At 38.9% G+C, this 19,953-nt stretch overlaps 1 protein-coding gene across 1 annotated transcript in view; it reads left to right on the forward strand.

The window, feature by feature from the left end:
- The window catches only part of npr3 (natriuretic peptide receptor 3), a 92,811-nt gene that overhangs the window by 47,845 nt on the left and 25,013 nt on the right, over nt 1–19,953 (forward strand). The window contains exon 4 of the mRNA XM_088009165.1: nt 9,651–9,786. Within this exon, the coding sequence (XP_087865291.1) occupies nt 9,651–9,786 (136 nt within the window). The remainder of the gene's footprint in view (nt 1–9,650; nt 9,787–19,953) is intronic.

Genomic DNA, 19,953 nt, shown 5'->3' on the forward strand with positions numbered 1-19,953 from the left:
TACAGGTTTATGTCCTCACATCTAATAGTCTAATAGCCAACTATCTTGCTATGTATGTGAGGACCCCCAGCATCAGGAACAGTTGGGTGGCATGCAAGCTACCTTATGTGCAAACAGGCTGAAGAGCTCAAAAATGTGCAAGCTCTAATGTTGCACCAAGACTGCTTTGAAATATAAGACTGCATGCTGGTAAGGTAGTTCAGCCAATGAATTTAGGTGTGTATAAAAAGGGACACATCTAAACGTTGCAGGACTCTGGCCCTTGAGGAATGCAGTTTGAGACCACTGCCTTAGTCTGTTAAGTATTGCAGTTGTTAACTTCCTCTCAGGTACAGCTGGGTTAAAAGAAATGTGGTAGTAAATGAATAGCAGACAAACAAAGGCTGTTCAATGCTGCTGGTCACCTGAAGCTTTCTGTAGCTTTTGGTGTACTTCTAAATCTGCTCCTTAGTACATCTTTGTGGGGTTGGTACTGCCTCTAGTGGTGTGGGGGTGGTAACACAACTAATATAATTACATTATTAAATCAGAATACTGCAAAGTCTTTATTATTAATTTTTCATTCTCTTAAGAATCTAGAGCTAATTAAATGATCTAAACGAGAGCCTAAAGTGGTTCCAGTTTCTCTCGATGGCCAACCTGTTGAAACTGTGGCAAATTTTAAATACCTTGGGTCGTTCCTGGACAGTCTGCTCAACTTTGCTGAAAACACTGACTATATTTTGAAGAACTGTTGTCAGAGACTCTACCTTTCAAGAAGACTTGGTAATTTTGGAGTGAATTTGGAAAAAATCATTTTATTTGTCACAAAAGAAGGGTTCGGTGAATGCGCATATGAATCTGATGGGTTTGGTACCTCAAAAAATGTTAAGAACCACTGGCCTAAGGTTATCATCTGTTGGCAGAAATGTAATATAATAATCTGAATTATGCTGTCAATAGTAGCCTAAGCATCTGAAAATAATCATTTTTTTTTTATTTTACCTCAGAATTTGTCATTTAATGAGGGTGGTCTCCTCTCTCATTCTGCTATGTCTCTATGTGGCCATCCTGGACTACTATTGTGTAGCCCATGATGGAAAAACTCACAAAATATGATAAATAGGCCAATACAGCATCCTAAAGTCTATATGCAAGTGTACATTTCTACTATTACTGATTAACTTTTTTATAACTAACAAACTAGACATGAGTGACACGCTAAACAAACCCCCACTAAACCCCCAACATATACACCAGTTAAGGTTATAGCCCAAGTCTGTAACTTCAAATTACAGCTCATAATCGCCTCCCATAGACAGACAGTGTAGGCATATCATATATTTTCTGATTCCTTAGAGTCTGTTGAGTATTTTAGTCATTAACTCTTGTGTCCCTGATGTCCCTGGATACCGCTGGGATGAAAGAAGTGTATATAGTTTGGTCAAAAGATGTGGAAAAATTTGTAATAATTTTGGTTTAACGACCTCTAATGACCTCTGTGTTGGTCGGAGAAACTCAAAACATGGCTTAAATGAAAGCCAAGAGTGTCCCCTTTAAGATGATACCAAATATTGCATTACAGACCTTTGACAAATGCCCATACCATGACCCTAAACCAGAGATACAGCAGTCCCAAAAACCAGAATTTTTCCAAAGGGGTTGTTTACTTCATGAGATGATAACTATGACTCAGCTACCATTTTGGAAGGGCTATCATACCAAAATATTAACTAGAGACATGTATCTTTTCAAAAAATATTGATAGACTTTGCCACCCTGAAATGGACAAAAATGTCAAATTTTGGCCTCTGGCCCATGGACTATTCGGCCGATGTCCGATCCAAACGTCTCACAGTCAATGGAAGGCGACACACGGAAGCCCCGAGTTTTCACTGTAGCAGCTCCCCAGCACGTGAATTAATTTTTGCGCAGTCTCGACGGGTGATTTTCATGGTTTGTTTATTTTCTTTGATGTGGATCATCAAACAGTCACCACACCCATCTCAGTCACCATAGTCACCGTGAAAACTAAACGGATACAAATATTAGAATATAAACATAAACTTACAACACAAACAACAAAATAAAACGTACCTCGCTGCTTTCACCGGGGAACGCTAAACGTTAACAGTGCCAAGCACATCCGACAGTTTGTTGAAGTTATTCATTGATACAGTGATTTCCCAGCTTTTATAGGGCCTGCCCTCATTTGGCTACGGCAGCCCGCGAGGTACAAAAAAAACAACAAAAAAAACTTAAAGTGCAAATACAATTAAACAAAACATAAACCACCAACAGTGGTAATCAAAACAGACAAATATCATTAAACAACCTGCAACATCCTTTAAATAATTTACAATAAATAATCTACAAATTTGAATAATTTAGATAACTTAATTTAAATAGTTCACTATCCATTACACTAAGTATAACTTAAATTGTTCCAAAAAAGTACATGAAAGTACACTTAGTAGTTAGTACACTTTAAATTGTACTGTAATACAATTTAAATACTATTAAAATACACTTTTACTTGCATACCTTCTAATGAAGTTTTTATTAACCAGCTAATTAAATCAATGTTTTTTTCAGAATCAGTTTCTGGATAGACATAACAGATTATTGTTTTACCTCACACACAAACACACACATTCACAGTATTTTCTTGCACTGAATTCATCCAACTGTTGTGTTTGTTCTTCGATTATTGTTGAATATTACTATAATTATTATGGTTGTTGCTGTTTTGTACTATTATTATTATTATTATCATTGATAATAATGTCAGCTTGAGTATGTCATCCTTTGGTGAAAATGGCATTCTGGAGGTTTTTCAGTCAGGTTTTAAAACTCTTCATAGCACAGAATCTGCTTTAATAAGAGTTTTTAATGACATCCTTCTTGCATGTGATTTTGGTCAACATGTTCTGATTTTACTTGACCTAACTGATGCTTTTGATACAGTAGACCACAACATTTTAATATCGCGATTACAGCACATTGTAGCTATTGGTGGCACTGTTCTTAAATGGTTCCTGGAGGACAGAACAATTTCCGTGAATATTAGTGACTCTGAATCATCTGCTGGTGAACCGCAGGGCTCAATTCTGGGCCCACTGCTTTTCTCTCTTTATTTACTGCCTCTGGGTTCTGTCCTCATGTACATTCCATCAAACATCTCCTGGCATGTCTAGAAGTTCAAAGCTTGTTTGGCCTTGAACTTTTTAAATTTTAATGAAAAGAAAACAGAGGTGATGGTGTTTGCACCCAGTGGCTCCTGTGAGTCCTCTTCTGTTGTCCTGGGACCCTTGGAGGTATATTTTAAACCTGTTATTACTAATCTTGGTTTTAAGATGGACAGTGATTTTAAATTGAACAGCCAAATCAGAGCCGTGGTTACGTCCAGTTTTTATCATTTAAGGCGATTGGCATCAGTGAAATCTTTTCTTTCCAGGCAGCATTTTGGAACAGTGATCCACGCTTTTATTTCGACTCGATTGGATTACTGTAACTCACTTTATCTGGGAGTCAGTCAGTCGCTGCTTTCACGTCTGCAGCTGGTTCAGAATGCTGCTGCATGACTTTTGACAGGAACTCAAAAGAGAGAGCAAGTGACCCCTGTCCTGGCCCCACTTCACTGGCTGGATATTTTAGGATTCATTTTAAAATTCTTATGTTTGTTTTTAAATCACTGCATAATCTTGCCCCGGCTTACCTCTCTGAGCTTCTTCACCCCTGCATACCCTATCGGTCTCTCAGGTCCGCAGATCAGCTGCTCTTGGAGGTACTGAGATCAAGAAGGAAGCTCAGAGGGGACAGGGCTTTCTCTGTCATGGGTCCTAAGTTATGGAACGACTTGCCTTTGCAGGTTAGAGAGACCCCTTCACTGTCCACTTTTAAAGCTCGTCTTAAAACCCATCTATTTTACTTGGCTTTCAACTCCAGCGGGATCTAGTTTTAAATTATATGTTTGTTTGTCTGTTTTTAAACTGTAAGAGTTTTTATTTTTTTATTTATTTATTTATTTTAATTATGTTGTGTTTTAATGTACAGCATTTTGTATCAGCTGTGGTTGTTTTAAAGTGCTTTATAAATAAAGTTGGTATGGTATGGTGCCATCTGCTCTGGTATAGGCCACTGGAGAGAGGGAATATAGGGAAATCGTTGGGGTGGGGTCCCAGACCTCTGTCTACTGTGCTCCATCAAGCTTACTGTTAGCCAACTAAGGATATTTTGTTAAGTTTCTTTTTTCTTGTTTTATTTTTATTTTATTCCAATGACATCATGAAAGAAAACTTAAGATAAACACAAAAAATGAATGAATAAACAAAATTTTTTTAAAAAAGAGGCGGAATACACAAATTATAGGGTAAGCGTGGTCTAAGCCGGTATCACATCCCATTTTGCCATCTCTTTCTTTTAATTGCATAACACAAGACTAGGGCTGCATCAAAACGTTTAAAACACAGGACACAAGGTGGGCCTTTCATTGTCATTTCTGACATGGGCTGAGTGGTGACCTCTGCACTGATGGTTTGGTTTGGTTGTTGTCTGGGTTCACTGTGATGCGCCTTCTGATCTTTGGCCTCAGGGGCAGACAGCCTCTAGTTATTATAGCTGACATTGTTATTTGTTATTAGGTTTTTTTTTGTTGTTGTTTTTCTAGTAGTAGTAATGCTATATTACTTGATCAGTAATTTTAACATTATCTTCCCTTTTCCTTTATCATATCAACAACACTACAAGTACCCAGGTACCACACTGGACTCTTCTATTTCTCTTTTTCTTTTTTTCTTTTCTCTATTGTCTTTTTTGCACACTCATTTCTAACACTTGTCTTTCATTTATGTCACAATAAAAAAAGTAAATTTGAAAAAACAAGAATCAATCAGGGCTGCACAGTGACGCAGTTGGTAGCACTGTTGCCTTGTAGCAAGAAGGTTCTGGGTTCAATTCCTGGCCCAGGTCTTTCTGCATGGAGTTTGCATGTTCTTCCTGTGCATGCTTGGGTTCTCTTCGGGTACTCCGGCTTCCTCCCACAGTCCAAAAACATGACTGTCAGGTTAATTGGCCTCTCCAAATTCTCCCTAGGTGTGTGTGTGTGTGTGTGTGTGTGTGTGCATGGTTGTTTGTCCTGTCTCTCTGTGTTGTCCTGCGACAGACTGGTGACCTGTCCAGGGTGTACCTCGCCTCTCGCCTGGAACGTTAGCTGGAGATCAGCACCAGCAACCCTCCGACCCCGCTAAGGGACAAGGGTGTACAGAAAATGGATGGATGGAAGAATCAATCAATTTTTTTATTTCAGAAGCAAGGCATTTCAAAGTGCTTTACATCATAAACACAAAGTCATGCAACACAGAATCAACAATCAAAACAGTACAAGAAGAAGTGATGTGGTCATTTTTGCGCTCTCTCATCAGGATCCTAGCTGCAGAGTTTTAGATGTACTTGAGCCTCTGCAGGCTCTTGCTAGGAATCCCAATGAGAAGTGAATTGTAGTAGTCCAGTCTGAAGGAGACAAAGGCATGGAGCAGTTTTTCAGTGTCTGAGAAGGAGAGAATGGGACGGATTATGGAAATGTTTTGTAGAAGGAGGTCTTGCAGAGGAGGTTGATATGAGATTCAAAAGTGAGCTGGGCTCACTTTGATACCAAGATTTGTGACTAGTAATGAAGGAGAAATACTGCTCTGATAAGAGGTGCCCATAACTGTTTGCTATTAGCTGCAGTGGCTGTTGTCATTACTGTTGTTAATTCTGTCCTGGCCAAAACCAGCCCCTTGTTTCATGTTTTGCTTCAGACAGAAAGTTTGGATCTTGAGAAACAGTTGCTTGTTTGAGGCATGGACTATGTTCAGTCATTAACGAGATGTATGTATGGCATTGGTTTGATGCTATGAAGCTTACCAGAAATTGTCTGCGTTGTAAAGAGCCATCCCCCACAGTGAGGAGAAAAATGCTGATCTGAACAAGGTAGCTGTAAATGTTAATTCAGTATTTGGAAATATGGCCAACACAGACTGAAAGGCTTTGTTCACTTCCTCTAAACCTACAGGCAGAACACAATTCTAGAACACCGCAGAAAATCTGCATAATCATGCACCACTTCTCCCTCTCTTCATTGAGAAATTGAGCTGAAAGTGAATCAAGGTGAAAAGATAGATGAAAGTCAGGGAGGAGTGAGTGGAATCGGAGGGCTTTGGCTTGATGGTTGATCAGATGGTGCAATGAGGCTTGGAGAAGAGTGACAGAAGATGCTGGATGCTTGAAATGAGAAGACTGGAGCATGGACTTAGAAAGGTTGCTGGAGTGAAGACAGGTTGCTTGAAGGAGGGTAAAGATGACAGGATAAGGAAAGAGGAGAGTGGAGGCAGCCAGAAGTCAGATGGATGGCAACCATTGCATTGTTGAAAACATCATCCAAGGATGGACTGATTTGATCTGAGAAACATGGAACATTGACAAATAGTGGCAGGGAGATGGAGATAAGCATCTGTGGAACTGATGGATTAAATTTCATAGCGCTTGATGAAGCTGGGGGGAAGTTTTCTTGGAATGCATTAAAGAGGTATGTCATGAGCAGAGAGGCAAACTTTTGTCCTGGTGAATAATGGGGAGTACTTTTCTGATTCTCTGCTGCATCAAAGAGCAGCAGTTTCATTGAATAATTTACTAAATTAGAAGTTCAAGTTCAGTCAAGTCCAGTTCATTATCTAAGGAAGCTCAGATTATTGTATTGAATCACTGATTTGACTTTGCAACAATCTCTCATCTTTAAGGAGTGTACAGTTGATTGTATTGATTTGTTGAGTTTGCTAAAAATGCATGTAGTGACGGAGAAGATGATAACCTCCAGCAGAATCTGCCTCATTGCATTGTACCGTTGTTGATAAAAAGCACTGACAGGCTTTTAAGCACTGAAAGAATCTCTCTCTGGGATTAAAAAAGTACATTTATTCACTCACTCACTCATCTTGTAAGTGTAATGACCTAACTCAATAATTGTTGAAGCAGGCAATCATGCTAGATAATTTAATTCAATCATACTTATCCAATACTCACTAAGGTTGGGGAGTAAATCAAGATTGCACATGAAAGAACTGACGTTGGAGACTTTGTCTTGTTCCAGAATACTTCAAGTTTATTTAATAATATATATTTAATTTGTTATTTTTCTAATCATTTTAATATGCTTAGTGTTTGGTATAAACAAATACGGAATACTTCAATATACTGAATACTGGCCATAAAATTAGAATATCATAAAAAAGATACTCAAGATCAAGAATGTATTGATCATCAGAACCAGGTCTTCTTCTTAACATCATACTAAGTGTTTTTTCCACTTTTTGGAGAAGGTGAATATTTTACATTTCAAGGAATCTGTAGCTTGTGTGCTAATAAATGAAGATTCCATCCAGACACGCTCAACAGTACCAGTGCCATCCCATCACCGTTGAAATGCAGACCGGTGACTAAAGCAGTGGTGTCCAAAGTTGGCCCATGAGGGCCAGCATCCTGCATGTTTTAGTTCTCTGCCCAGTAGTAGTAACTTCCTCCTCAGCATTTCTCCTGAGGTCCCTAATGAGCCACCATTTGATCCAGGTGTGTTGAACCAGGGAGAGAACTAACACATACAGGATGCTGACCCTCCATGACTGATGTTGGACACCATTGGTCTAAGACACCCCATGAGATCAGGCTGAGGTCTGGAGAACACTGACCCTGCAATTAAAAATATCAACATCCAGCCCACAGACAAAACTAAATACATCTGCATCCAATGTGTTGTTTGCAACCTGGGTGCTTTGCGCATTTTCATACAACATAGCCTTGATATAAGTCTGAAACTGAAGAGACAGTACTGTTATGGTACAGAAAACAACAGAAAACAACAGAATGGCTGAAGTCTCATATTCAATGTTGTTAGTTTTATAAAATTAAAAATGTCCATAATAAAATCATACTGCTTCAGAAGGAGCAAAAATAAGACTAAAAATGAGATCAAGCGGTTGAATGAGACGGACTGAATTAAGGGATCAGACAGTAATGAACATTAGAGTAGGATGAGAGTTGAATACAATGTTCGATATTTATGCATTCTATTAACTAATGTCAAAGTATATTCACATTATAATATACAGCATTTCATTAGTTGAAAAGACGTACACACATGTTGTTCACCTAAGTGGACAAATAAGAAGAAAATTTTACAAATTTTTCTTCCCACCTTATTTTTATGCCCTGGGAAAATCAAAATTACTTTGGAAAAAAATCCTGACTTACTGGATCATAATTCATGCATGAAAGGGCTAATTAGCCAGCAAACTCATCTGACCTTAACCCCATAGAAAACCTATGGGGTATTGTGAAGAGGAAGATACTCCAGATTCAACAATTCAGAAGAACTGAAGGTCACTATCAGAGCAACCTGGGCTCTCATAAGATGGACATGAGAGCCCAGGTTGGCACTGATGGACATGGAGTCCATCAGTGCCACAGACTGATGGACTCCATGTCACGCTGAATTGGTGAAAAGGAGTCTCAGCTAATTACTGAGTGCTGTACATCCTCATAATTTTTTACTTTTTATGTTCATACTGTTCAGTTGGCCAACATTTCCAAAAAAAAAAAAAAACTTTTTTTGTACTGTCCATAAGTAATATTCTAATTTTCTGAGATACTGAATTCGGATTTCATTAGTTCAGTAATAATAATCAACATTAACCCTTTATGTCTTAAAATAAAATGGATGAGAAATATTGTTGTTTACTTTAATTCAGTTCTTTAAATGTCCTTTGAGTAAATATATTTGCCATTTATCCATAACAACAGGAACTTTCAATATCTAGCAAGTTATTTTCGCAATTTACCATCATATTAAAATAGTGCCCATTTTAATAGACTCCCGTGGCAGGGGGTGAAATTAACCCAATTTCACTCCCTGCCACGGTGTGGGTGAAATTACTGTAATAACCCGATACTGGCTGGTATATATATATATATATATATATATATATATATATATATATATATATATATATATATATATATATATATACTGGCACAACGTCTCCAAATTTAGAAATGGTTGCAATTTTTCAGATGGCACAAAGTGTGACGGAATTACAGTACTGCAAATTTGGCTGGAATGATGACACTCCAACCAAATTTGCATGACAAAAAAACATTTGAAATATATGTATAATATGTGTATTAATTGAATGTAATGTACAAGTTTCACTTTTTAATGAAATTACTAATTTAAATAAACTTTTTCATGATATTCTAATTATTTGGCCAGCACCCACCCTAAACCTAAAATAATTTGGAGTGCTTGTTTTGTGTGTCCTTGCATTATTCATAAGGTTCCTGTCATCAGTTAGGGTTCAGGAAGGCCAAGATCATGTTTGTTTTTGGTTAAATGGAAACTTAGTTGATCTTTGCTGTTGTTTTACCCAGCAGTAATAACTCTCACAAGTTCATACATGGATGACAAATATAAACTCAGAACACAAATGCTGGAGCTCCACTAACTGCAATAATAATTGCTGTATTTTCAATTTTTACTGTATTTACTTCCAGTACATTAAGTATTTGAAATAAAATCTTAAACTAATCTATTTGGGTCATCTCCTGTTTTTGACTTAGCACATTTTCTATCCTGTCAGGTTAACATGTTTGTTGAAGGATTCCATGATGCCTTGGTGCTATATTCCATTGCGTTACATGAAGGCATGAAGAATGGATACTCAAAGACAAACGGTACTGAGATAACCTCACACATGTGGAACAGAACTTTTGAAGGTAATAAACTTTCTAATAAACTCTTAATAAACTTTCAAAAAAACTGATAATTTTATACATAATTTTATTTTAACAAAGTGTTCTTGTGATGTTATGCAAGTAACCTGGGATGTAGGAGGAAAAATAAGTTTTGAATATGCATTACTTTAAGTTTTGGAAACTATTTCTTTGCACACTGATCTTTAGTTCTTTCTATAGTTTTTCAATTAAAATATTTGTCAGGCAATTTGATTGGGCAATTCTAGAAATTTTCCTTTTTTCTCTGAAACCAAGTAAGAGTTTCCTTGGCTGTGTGTTTGAGACTTTTTTCTTACTTGCAAATTTACACTTGTTATATAATTGAATATTTCTTAAGAGCCTTCTAGCCATGATCAGAAATGAAAAATAATTTTACATGTGAGGTTCTTTTTCCAGTTGCCTTCTATTTAAGCTATTATCATTATCATGCCATTAAGAACAGGGAATCTACACTAACAGTACTGACCGTCATTTTTTTACTCTTATTTTTGTTTGCAGCTTATATGAAACAGCATAACATTTATGATATGATTTATGACATTTAGTGAATGTGAAGGTTGCATTCCTAAGAAAGACACAGGGGTTGATTTTAATGATTATTTAAGTGCAATCACTATGAAGCTGTTAAAATGTGTTCATATAGATTAATTCCAATATATATTAAATAATTCTATGGAAAGTGAATCATCTTCTAAGATACATCATGTTTCATTTGATGGCAGGTAGTAGACATTGACTGAGTGCACTGGCTCCAGACAGTGTTATCTTAGTAGCATGAGGCTCACCCTCACTATACGCAATGGAAAGAATTAACTTTTTTTTTTTGCTTTGGTATAGTATGTAAACCAAACCTGTGGTAAAACACTACTTCATATTCCACCTCAGAAGACATAATGATGGAGCAATTTCTGTTTTCTGGTTAATGTGCAAAAAGTGTGAAGACCTGATTTAAGGCTTTGGTTCTATACTGTAAAAGAGTATTCTTTGCTGTCAGTGTTATTTCAAACTTTCTTTTCTTTTGTAACAATATTCAACTTTGCTATCAATACATTTTTAAAAAAGCCTCTGTGCCAAATGGGGTTAAAACATGAACAGCTCCCTGAGAGTTTTATCTTTTTTCATCGTGCAATGACACTGCCCCCCCTTCCATCCCATTTTAGGGGCGCGCCCCACACTTTGGGAACCAAAGGTAACAAAAGAGTCATAGAGAGAGCATCACATTTTTTTGCAGGCCATCCTCCCCCATGGATAATGACTTTGCAATTTCCATTTTTCGCCATTTGACAATCGTGGGTATTTTGTGAAAAATCGTACAAAATATGGTTCTTCACAAAAGAAGAATCATATTTCTTCTTTATCAGATGCTCCTCAAAAAGTATTCTTGTCCATTTTCAGGATGGTGGCTTGCAGTGCTTAGGAGTGCTGGCATGCCATTTCGCTTATTTTGCAATTATAACCCACAAATAATGTTGGATTACGGACATTTACTATCATTTGTGAAATTATTATTTTGTCCTACAGCGGTTGCCGTACAGGTGGTATGCATGTAACGTCTCTGTCTGAGGTACTTAGTATGTGCAAGCTATTAGCTACGGTTCTTATCACTAAAACTCCTTTTAAGTGAAATCTCTACTGGTTGCCTGTCCTATTTTTATTACAATGAGCAAAGAGCAAGCATTTATATGGTGTCAGAAGGGATTGTAAAACTGTCACTCAAAGGCTTTTTTTCCTCCTTATTTTCTGTTCTTCCAACGAATTTTTTTTTTCTTTTGCCCTGAATCGTCAATCTATGCCTGTTGCCTGGAGCGCACATGTCCTGGATATATGATGGCAGAGGTTTTCACAGACCCAACCCTGTGGTTTTCAATGAGACTGTGGCCAAAAACTGTCGCATTTTTGAACGGGAGTGCAGCATTTTTATTGCTGCTGCGCACCATAACAAGCCAGCTTATATCACGGGTCCAGACGGCATCGAGCTCATTTGTCTACTCTGCTGCTGTACATGACGAGGATGGAGCCATCATCACACCGGCAGAATCAAGGGAGGATCCAGACAGTTAGAAATTGAAATTCTGTGAAATTTGCAACCTCTTATACAACAGAGCAATGGAGCGACACAAGTTTAATCCAGAAATCAAAGACAGGGTGACAGCATTGAGTCTTTTATCAGCGATTTAAAAATAAAAGCTAAAACCTGCAATTTCGGTGAACTTACTGATTAATCTAATCTGCGACAGGATAGTTTGTAGCATCCCAAGTCTCTCAGAAAGGCTTTATTAAGAGACAGTTATTTAAAGGGAACTACGACCAGTAATAAAAATAGACCTTATTTGGGAAATATTTATCTCAGATGTAAAAACAACACAGTAATAATACTGTAGGTTATTTAGTTTTTATAAATTTTAATAAAATATTTTCACAGGGATGTCTCCATGTTTTTCACACTGCAATGCATTCTGGGTAAATGACGTGGTAATGGTCCAACTGCCTGGCTCCTCCAGCCAAAACAGTGATGTTTTGGAGCCAGTTATTTAGCCTTTTTAATTTGAACCAGAGCGCATTGAAAACGATCGGAACATAGAAATAACAGGAGATGGTGAAGATGAGAAGGAGCAAACTGAGGAAGAGGACAGAATTGGCCGTAGGAACTGGTGTTTTGCTGCTGCCTTCAGCTTCATAATGAAACAATGAATGACACTCACCTGTGGTTGGACTGTGTGATCCGGTAAGTACTTCTGTAGCTCTGTGTCCAGTTAGGTAATGTTAAAAGAGAGGAAAAATTCTTGAACTTTAAAAACCTTTTGACTCGTTAAATCCTCTCTTATGCCCGGGTTCAGAAAAATGCTGTGCGCAAAGACTGAGATCACACAGAGATAACAGCGTTACAATAATCAGCATTTATTCAAGACAGATGCATTACTATGACCAGACAAACACATCACATAACATCAGAAACCTCAGAGCACAAACAACACATGAATTTACCTGAGAGAGAAAAAGACAAAAGATGGAAACGACAAATAAAAAGCAAAGACGTCTTTGGAGAAGTTGCAAGAGCAAATCTAATGTGTTACTTCTGTGTAGAAAGTTTTATAGTAAAAGGCGTATTCTTATCTTTAATTTATTCAAATAAGGCGTATCTTTGCTCATCCAATCCAGGAGCTATCTCTGACCATCTCTAAAGCCAGGAACTCCTACCGTGTTTACGGCTTTTCACAGATGAGTGTGAAAAGCTACAACTTCCACTGTATTGTTTTCCCACACAGACAAAAGGCAGTTCAAACGATCCTAGCAAACCATCTGCTGTAACTACAGGTAACATAAAGGTCAATAGGCCAGAATACGTTACTGATTTAAAACCACAATTTAGGCCATTTGAATCAAGACATGTTAAGTTTTAAAACTAGCTTATCTTAAATTTATTTTCTTAACAGTAACAGGGTGTTACTGTTACTGTAACACCCTGTGTTACAGTACCACTATGACACTGAACTTCATTCAGTGTCATAGTGGTTTTACAGTACCAATGACCTAGCTCTATTAGCATTTCCAGCAGTAATAATTCCATTAGTGCTGCTTGTCTTTGACGTTTCTCCCAGCGTCTGTAGCGCTGTGTCCGGTTCAGCATCAGCTGTGCTGCTTAGAGTTCGGTGCAGTGGTAACAGCCACGCCGGACTTAATTTCCATCGACACCGGACCTCCATGGACCTGGTTGATGGTGATGTCAATACAGCAGGCAGCATAGCTCCTCTTAGCATCTCAAAGAGCTTCCAGCTCTGTCTGTCTCAGCGGCAGCACTGCATTTATTTTTAGCTCATTAAGGTAGCGATCACCTTAACGCTACCGTAACGTTGGCTGTTAGAGCCTTTGTTGGTTCTGCTGGTATAAATGGCTCAAAGTGTTGTGGAGAAATGTCCAGGGTCCAGATTAGGTGATTCGTTGTGTTCCACTCTGGCTCTCGCACTACGCTCTCCTTTCTTTCATGTGGGATATTATCCAGATTCTGTCTCAATTTTTATTTTTTATCAAAGCCGATAGTGTGGCACAGTGTGGCATTATCTAAAATGACACCAGTCAAACGCATTATGATAAACAACTACTGGGGTAAAGTTAACATTCCAGCGTTTACTCTGTAGACTTCAGTACAGAATGGACCATTATGAGTCATCAACCCAGTGGTGAAAAAATGGCGACCTCCATGGGTGAAAAATATAACAAAAGATGTACATTTTTGAATTAATTATGAGTTCTGACATATCGAAAACAGCAATTTTTTTAAAGTAATATCAAAATTGCAACATATTTAGGCCAACATGTTCAATTAGTCGGGGATCCTTTTAACTCTGGTAAAAACGGCTTCAATCTTCCACATTCATGAAATGACATAGGAGGGAAGCAAAAGATTAGCTAGCCAAGCTAACGCGGTTGATGCTGTAAAATTCTCCAGTAAACAGCAACAACGACCTAGGCCCCAGCCACATATTATAGCTGACTGCAATAATTACAGAGGCTCTCACATTGCAAAAAGAGAAAAATGCATTAGGTGGTCTCAACCAGTGCCATTAGTGCAGGAAAATGAACCATTGCAAAAACTGCTGCAACGGCAAACATCAAATCCTGGCAAGAGGACATACAGACAGACAGTACATGAAGTTGCCATTGAACAGTCAACTCTACATCTAGAGTTTCTATGACTTTCTATGTGGGCGGCATCGAGGTTGACAGCATCACACCAAATCGATATTAAGCAGGAAGGTGCCACCATGCACATCAATTGTGTTCTCGTTGAATTTAAAGTTGACACAGGAGCAAAATGCAACGTGTTATCCCTCCACACATTTAAGAGAGTAACAAATGGGGTACGGAGATCCACCTAACCTGGTTGCACATGGTTAGAATTCAAACTAGCGGTGTGGTCACACTGCTATGTGATTTCAAAGATCAACTTCATTCACTGATCTTCTTTATAGTAGACAAGGATGTACAACCACTACTCGGTTTTCAAGCAAGCACAGACATGGAAAACGTCAAACGAAGTACTGAAGCTCATCATGTTGATGAAATTTCGTTTTGGCGAGTGTGTCTCGACAAACAAATCATCACTGCTGACTACATTTTGGAATTAACTCAGCTAGCAAAGTTTTCTAGCAATCCATGTAACAGCTGTTTACTGCGCTTCCCTGTTCAGTCATTCTGACTGACATCATTATCGTGGTCGCAACCTGGCTTGTCTAACGTGTCAGACAAGTTAACTTGTCTGACACGTTTCAGGAAAGTACTGAAACGTGTCAGACAAGTTAACTTGAGACTAAACCCACACAAATGCAAGTTTCGTTTGAGTGAAGTGCACTGCGTCGGTCACATCTTTACAAAGGAAGGTCTCAAGGCTGATCCTGCGAAGACCTCTGCCATCCACCAACATGTCTGTCCCAGCGTTTCCTTGGGAGTGACATTGCCAAGAAAACGTCACTGCAACATTTCCTTGACATGGCCAATTACCCTGCCAAGTACATTCCCAGCTTCAGTGACATTGCAGCCCCTCTGAACATATTGGCCCACAAGGAAACTGCATGGTGCTGGTTTTCCCAACATCAAACAGCCTTCGACCGTCTCAAATAATGTCTGACCACCCCACCTGTTCTTGCTTATTACAAAGTTGCTGAGCTCATCACTTTGACATGCAATCCATCCTGTTTTGGTCTAGGAGGTGCCTGCATGCAAAATGGAAAACCTATTGCTTTTGAATCACATGTTTTGATGGACACAGAGAGACGGTATGCTCAGATAGAAAAGGAGCTACTTGCTGTTGTGTTTCCATGTACTAAGTTCAAAGACTATGTCCATGGAAAGCAAGACATTGTGCAAACAGATCATCAGCCCCTGCTCAGCATCCAAAAAAAGCCGATTCACACCTCACCAGCCCATCTCCAGAGGATGCTTCTCAGACCACAGAGCTTTGACATCAGGTTAGTGTACAAAAAAGGGAACACACTATCGAGAGCTCCAAACCCTTACACCCCGCAGAATCCATTTGAAGATGAAACCTTCAATGTCATGTTGGTGAGCTATATTTCAACAGCCCGACTGTAAGAACTCAGGGAACACACGGTGACTCAGCACCTAGCCGTCGTCATACAGAGAGGATGGCCGAACAAAGAGAGACAATTGGAGCCTGCTCTGCGCCCATTCTTTCCTTACAGAGATGAGCTAACTGTAGAAAATGGCATCATAATGAAAGGCCAGAAAGCTGTTATTCCACAATCTCTGCACAAAGACATACATAAAGGACACCTAGGTTTTGACGCAACAAAGTGGCGTGCAAAAAGCATGTTTTGCTGGCTCACATTGTCCAACGACATCACAAGAGAGATTTTGTCGTGTGCTGTCTGCAATAGCACCAATCCCACCATCAAAAGGACCCACTGTACCTTCACACGATTCCTGATCTGCTATGGTCTGTGGTTGCCGTTATAAATCTTCTGGCTTCAGTTCCTCATCTGGCAAAGCTTCGCTCCTCTTACTCATTGTCTTATTCAAACCTGTCCGCCCTCCAACAATCACTCACCCTGCAGCTCCTTGAAGACCACTCCATGGAACTGTTAACCCCCACTCAAATCATGCTCCACTCATCTCCCCTGACAGACCTCTGTCACGAAGAACATTTTTCACAATATTTACAATCCACCCAGATATTCACCTTCTCCCTGCTTCACTTTCAGTGCTCCAGTTCAGGGCCGTGCAGAGACCACTAAAGAGGCAGGTGGTCAAAAAAAGAAGGGCACATTTAACCACATACTAGGACAGAATATTAACAAAGCCACACAGCTTTCAGAGTTTAATAAACAATGATAAATTACAAAATCGTGACGTATACAATCAAAGCTAAGGAAAATCTCTATGTAGAGCATACAACTATGCATATGTAAGATATTTTATTAGTAATTTCTTTCAGCGGGTCTATTTTGTTATAGGAAAGTATTGCAATATTCAAACCCGCAATTTAGCAAGATATGTAAATCAGAACTAGACCACCAGACATATTTTGTCTTTACAGAATTACACTATTAAAAATATAAACAAGGGCACAATACAACCTTTTAGTGACTGTAATCTATAAAAAAGAGCTGCCTGTTTGCTACACTTGCAGTGGAGATGAAGATGGTCCATTCAGGAAAGCAGAGCTGCATCAAACTTTAACTGCAGAAAAAAAAACAAAAGCAAAAATTGAATTGTTAATGCATGTCACCATGCATTAACAATGATAGATATCAGGGGGTGTGTCCTGCCTCAAGTGGAGGAGTTTAAGTATCTGGGGATCTTGTTCACGAATGGGGGAAGAAGGGAGCGGGAGATCGACAGGCGGATTGGGGCAGTGTCTGCTGTGAAGCGGGCACTGTACCGATCCGTCGTGGTGAAGAGAGAGCTGAGTGAAAAAGTGAATGTCTCGATTTACTGGTCGATCTACGTTCCCACCCCCATCTATGGTCATGAGCTATGGGTCATGACCGAAAGAACGAAATCACGGATACAAGCGGCCGAAATGGGTTTTCTCCACAGGGTGGCTGGGTTCTCCCTTAGAGATAGGGTGAGAAGCTCGGCCATCCGGGAGGGACTGCTGCTCCTCCACGTCGAGAGGAGCCAGTTGAGGAGGCTCGGGCATCTGGTAAGGATGCCTCCTGGACACCTCCCTGGTGAGGTGTTCTGGGCACGTCCCACCGGGAGGAGGCCCGGGGAAGACCCAGGACACGCTGGAGGGACTATGTCTCTCGGCTGGCCTGGCAACGCCTTGGGGTTACCCTGGAGGAGCTGGAAGAAGTGGCTGGGGAGAGGGAAGTCTGGGCCTCCCTTCTTAAACTGCTACCCCCGCGACCCAACCCCGTATAAGTGGAAGAAAATAAATGGATGGATGGATGGATGTCACCATGAGAAAAGCCTACTGAGTTTTCCTTAAAAAAAACTTGTTTTAAAATTAAAATTACACATTTTTGTGTCATGAAGTGAAAAAATTATTTGCAAAACAAACTTATTTGCGCTTGTCATAAATCTTTTTTTGCTATTTTGAAGTTTTTGTTTGACTCAACGTTTTGCTTGTGATTCTCATATGACGTTGAGGCAGGGCCTAAAATCGCAACAAAAGATTTGTAATGTGTGCAAATAAAAGTTTGTTGGGCAAATAACTTTTTAAGTTAACGAGACAAAAATGAGTTATTTAATTTAAAAAGGTTTTTTAAACAAAACCTTTTGTTTAAAAAAGAAGAAATCATTGCAATTCCAAAAGTTTTGATTACAATTTTATTTTACTTAACTGAGGTTAGTTTTTTTTTTTTTATTGACTAATTGGGAAAAAAATTAACTGCATACTCTGCGAACCAGACCCTAAACTTACTTATAGTCTGGATTGAGTTTTTTCCACCTTCATTAATGACACACTTTTATTACATACATTATTATCTATCATGGTAATTCAGGGTGAGTTATTTTTAATTTTAAATGAATGTTGGACTTTTATTTAAGTGCTATTCTCCTTCAAGATACATTTACCTAACGCTTGAATAAATGCCTCAAGAATAAATACCCCTCTGCTTAAACCGCGACTCCGTGCTCAAGCAGAAACGATACAACGTTCAATGTTTTGCAGCAAAGGAAATTAGAAGACATATATCCATTATGGAGATGATAGGTTTTGGAAGGGCGATATGCCCCTATTGCATAAACAATACTAAAGAATTTAGTTATCTTGCTTTGCTAGCAAAGTCGATAGCTAGCAGCTAGCTAATAGGACATCAACAACAGCCTAATGTGTGTATGATAAAAATACTGAATCAATAGATAAGAACAGTTTTTCCTCACCTGGCTGTCTCCTCCCACTCAGTAGTTCTTCAGAGAAAGGCAGACGCAGAGGCCTGTCAGTGTCTACTGTATTTCATTACCTCTCTGCTTAAACCACTACTCCATGCTGAAGCAGAAACGATACAACGTTCAACGTTTTCCGTCATCTGACAAGTCTACTCCACTTTATTCACCAAAACCGTTTTTTTTTTATTCACCAAAACCAATTCTGTAATCTGGAACATTCGCTACGTTGAGCTCCAGTTAGCCGCCTTATCTCACTGTGTGAGAGGCAATTGCATCATGCGTCACGGGCAAAAGGTCAAAGGTAACAAGGTGACCGGAGGGTTAAAAACCCCAACACAAAACCAAATAATTTTAGTACATGTTATTTATGTGTCAGAAGAGGGTTTAGGAAATAATAATACCAAAAAAGCACTTGGAGGCAAGAAGCAAAAAGGGGCAGGTGCTCAAGCCCCCCAAGCCCCTCCCTCTCCACATGCCTGCTCCAGTTACATAATTTCCTGAACCTCGGACAAGATGCATAAGACATTATTCTTTTTTATTTTATAATAAACTTTATTATTTTCCTATCTAGTTTCCTTAAGTGTTCTGTGTATGGGCAGAAAGAATTCCCAAAACCATGACGTTTATCGTTTATATTTTTGAACTAATTATGAGTTTTGGCGTATCATGAAGAGCAATATTTTAGTTAATAGGAAAACTACAAGAATAGGCCAACATGTTTAACTAATCAATCAACTAACCGTAACCCAAAGCTTGTACATTAGGTGCTTCAAAAAATTATGAAGTGCAGTACTTTGACAAATTTTAAAACTTCCTTTTCACAGAAAAAGGGAAAGATTGTTTATTTTAAAGATTGCTATTATATTTTGAACAGAAATCACTGTGTTTTGTTTAGAAATGTTCAAACTAATCTACTTGAGGTAAAACTATCATGAGTGTAGAAGTGGACCCAAACGCAGCAGGCTGTAGACGTAGAATAAGTGGATATTTTAATGAAGAAAATCAATCAACATAAAATCCAAAATCCAGGGGAAACAAGGAAATCCAAAACGCAAAGCAAACTGGAAACAGGAAGGAACAACAGGTAATCCAGGGATGGTAACAAGGGTAGTGACGAATAAAATGACAAGCATAGTGATGAGACGGACAGGCGAGTTGTGACTGAGATAGAGAAGCTTAAGTATGGAAAGGCAGTAAAAGACACAATAGGTCTAGCTAGATGAGATAACTGATTGCAGGTGTGAGTAGTTGGCACAGGAACTAGCTGAGGGGCAGGGAGAAGGCGGCACAGGG

This window comes from Poecilia mexicana, unplaced genomic scaffold, assembly GCF_051168715.1.
Source record: "Poecilia mexicana isolate PSO_F unplaced genomic scaffold, ASM5116871v1 scaffold_9, whole genome shotgun sequence".
NCBI classification, from domain to species: Eukaryota; Metazoa; Chordata; class Actinopteri; order Cyprinodontiformes; family Poeciliidae; genus Poecilia; species Poecilia mexicana.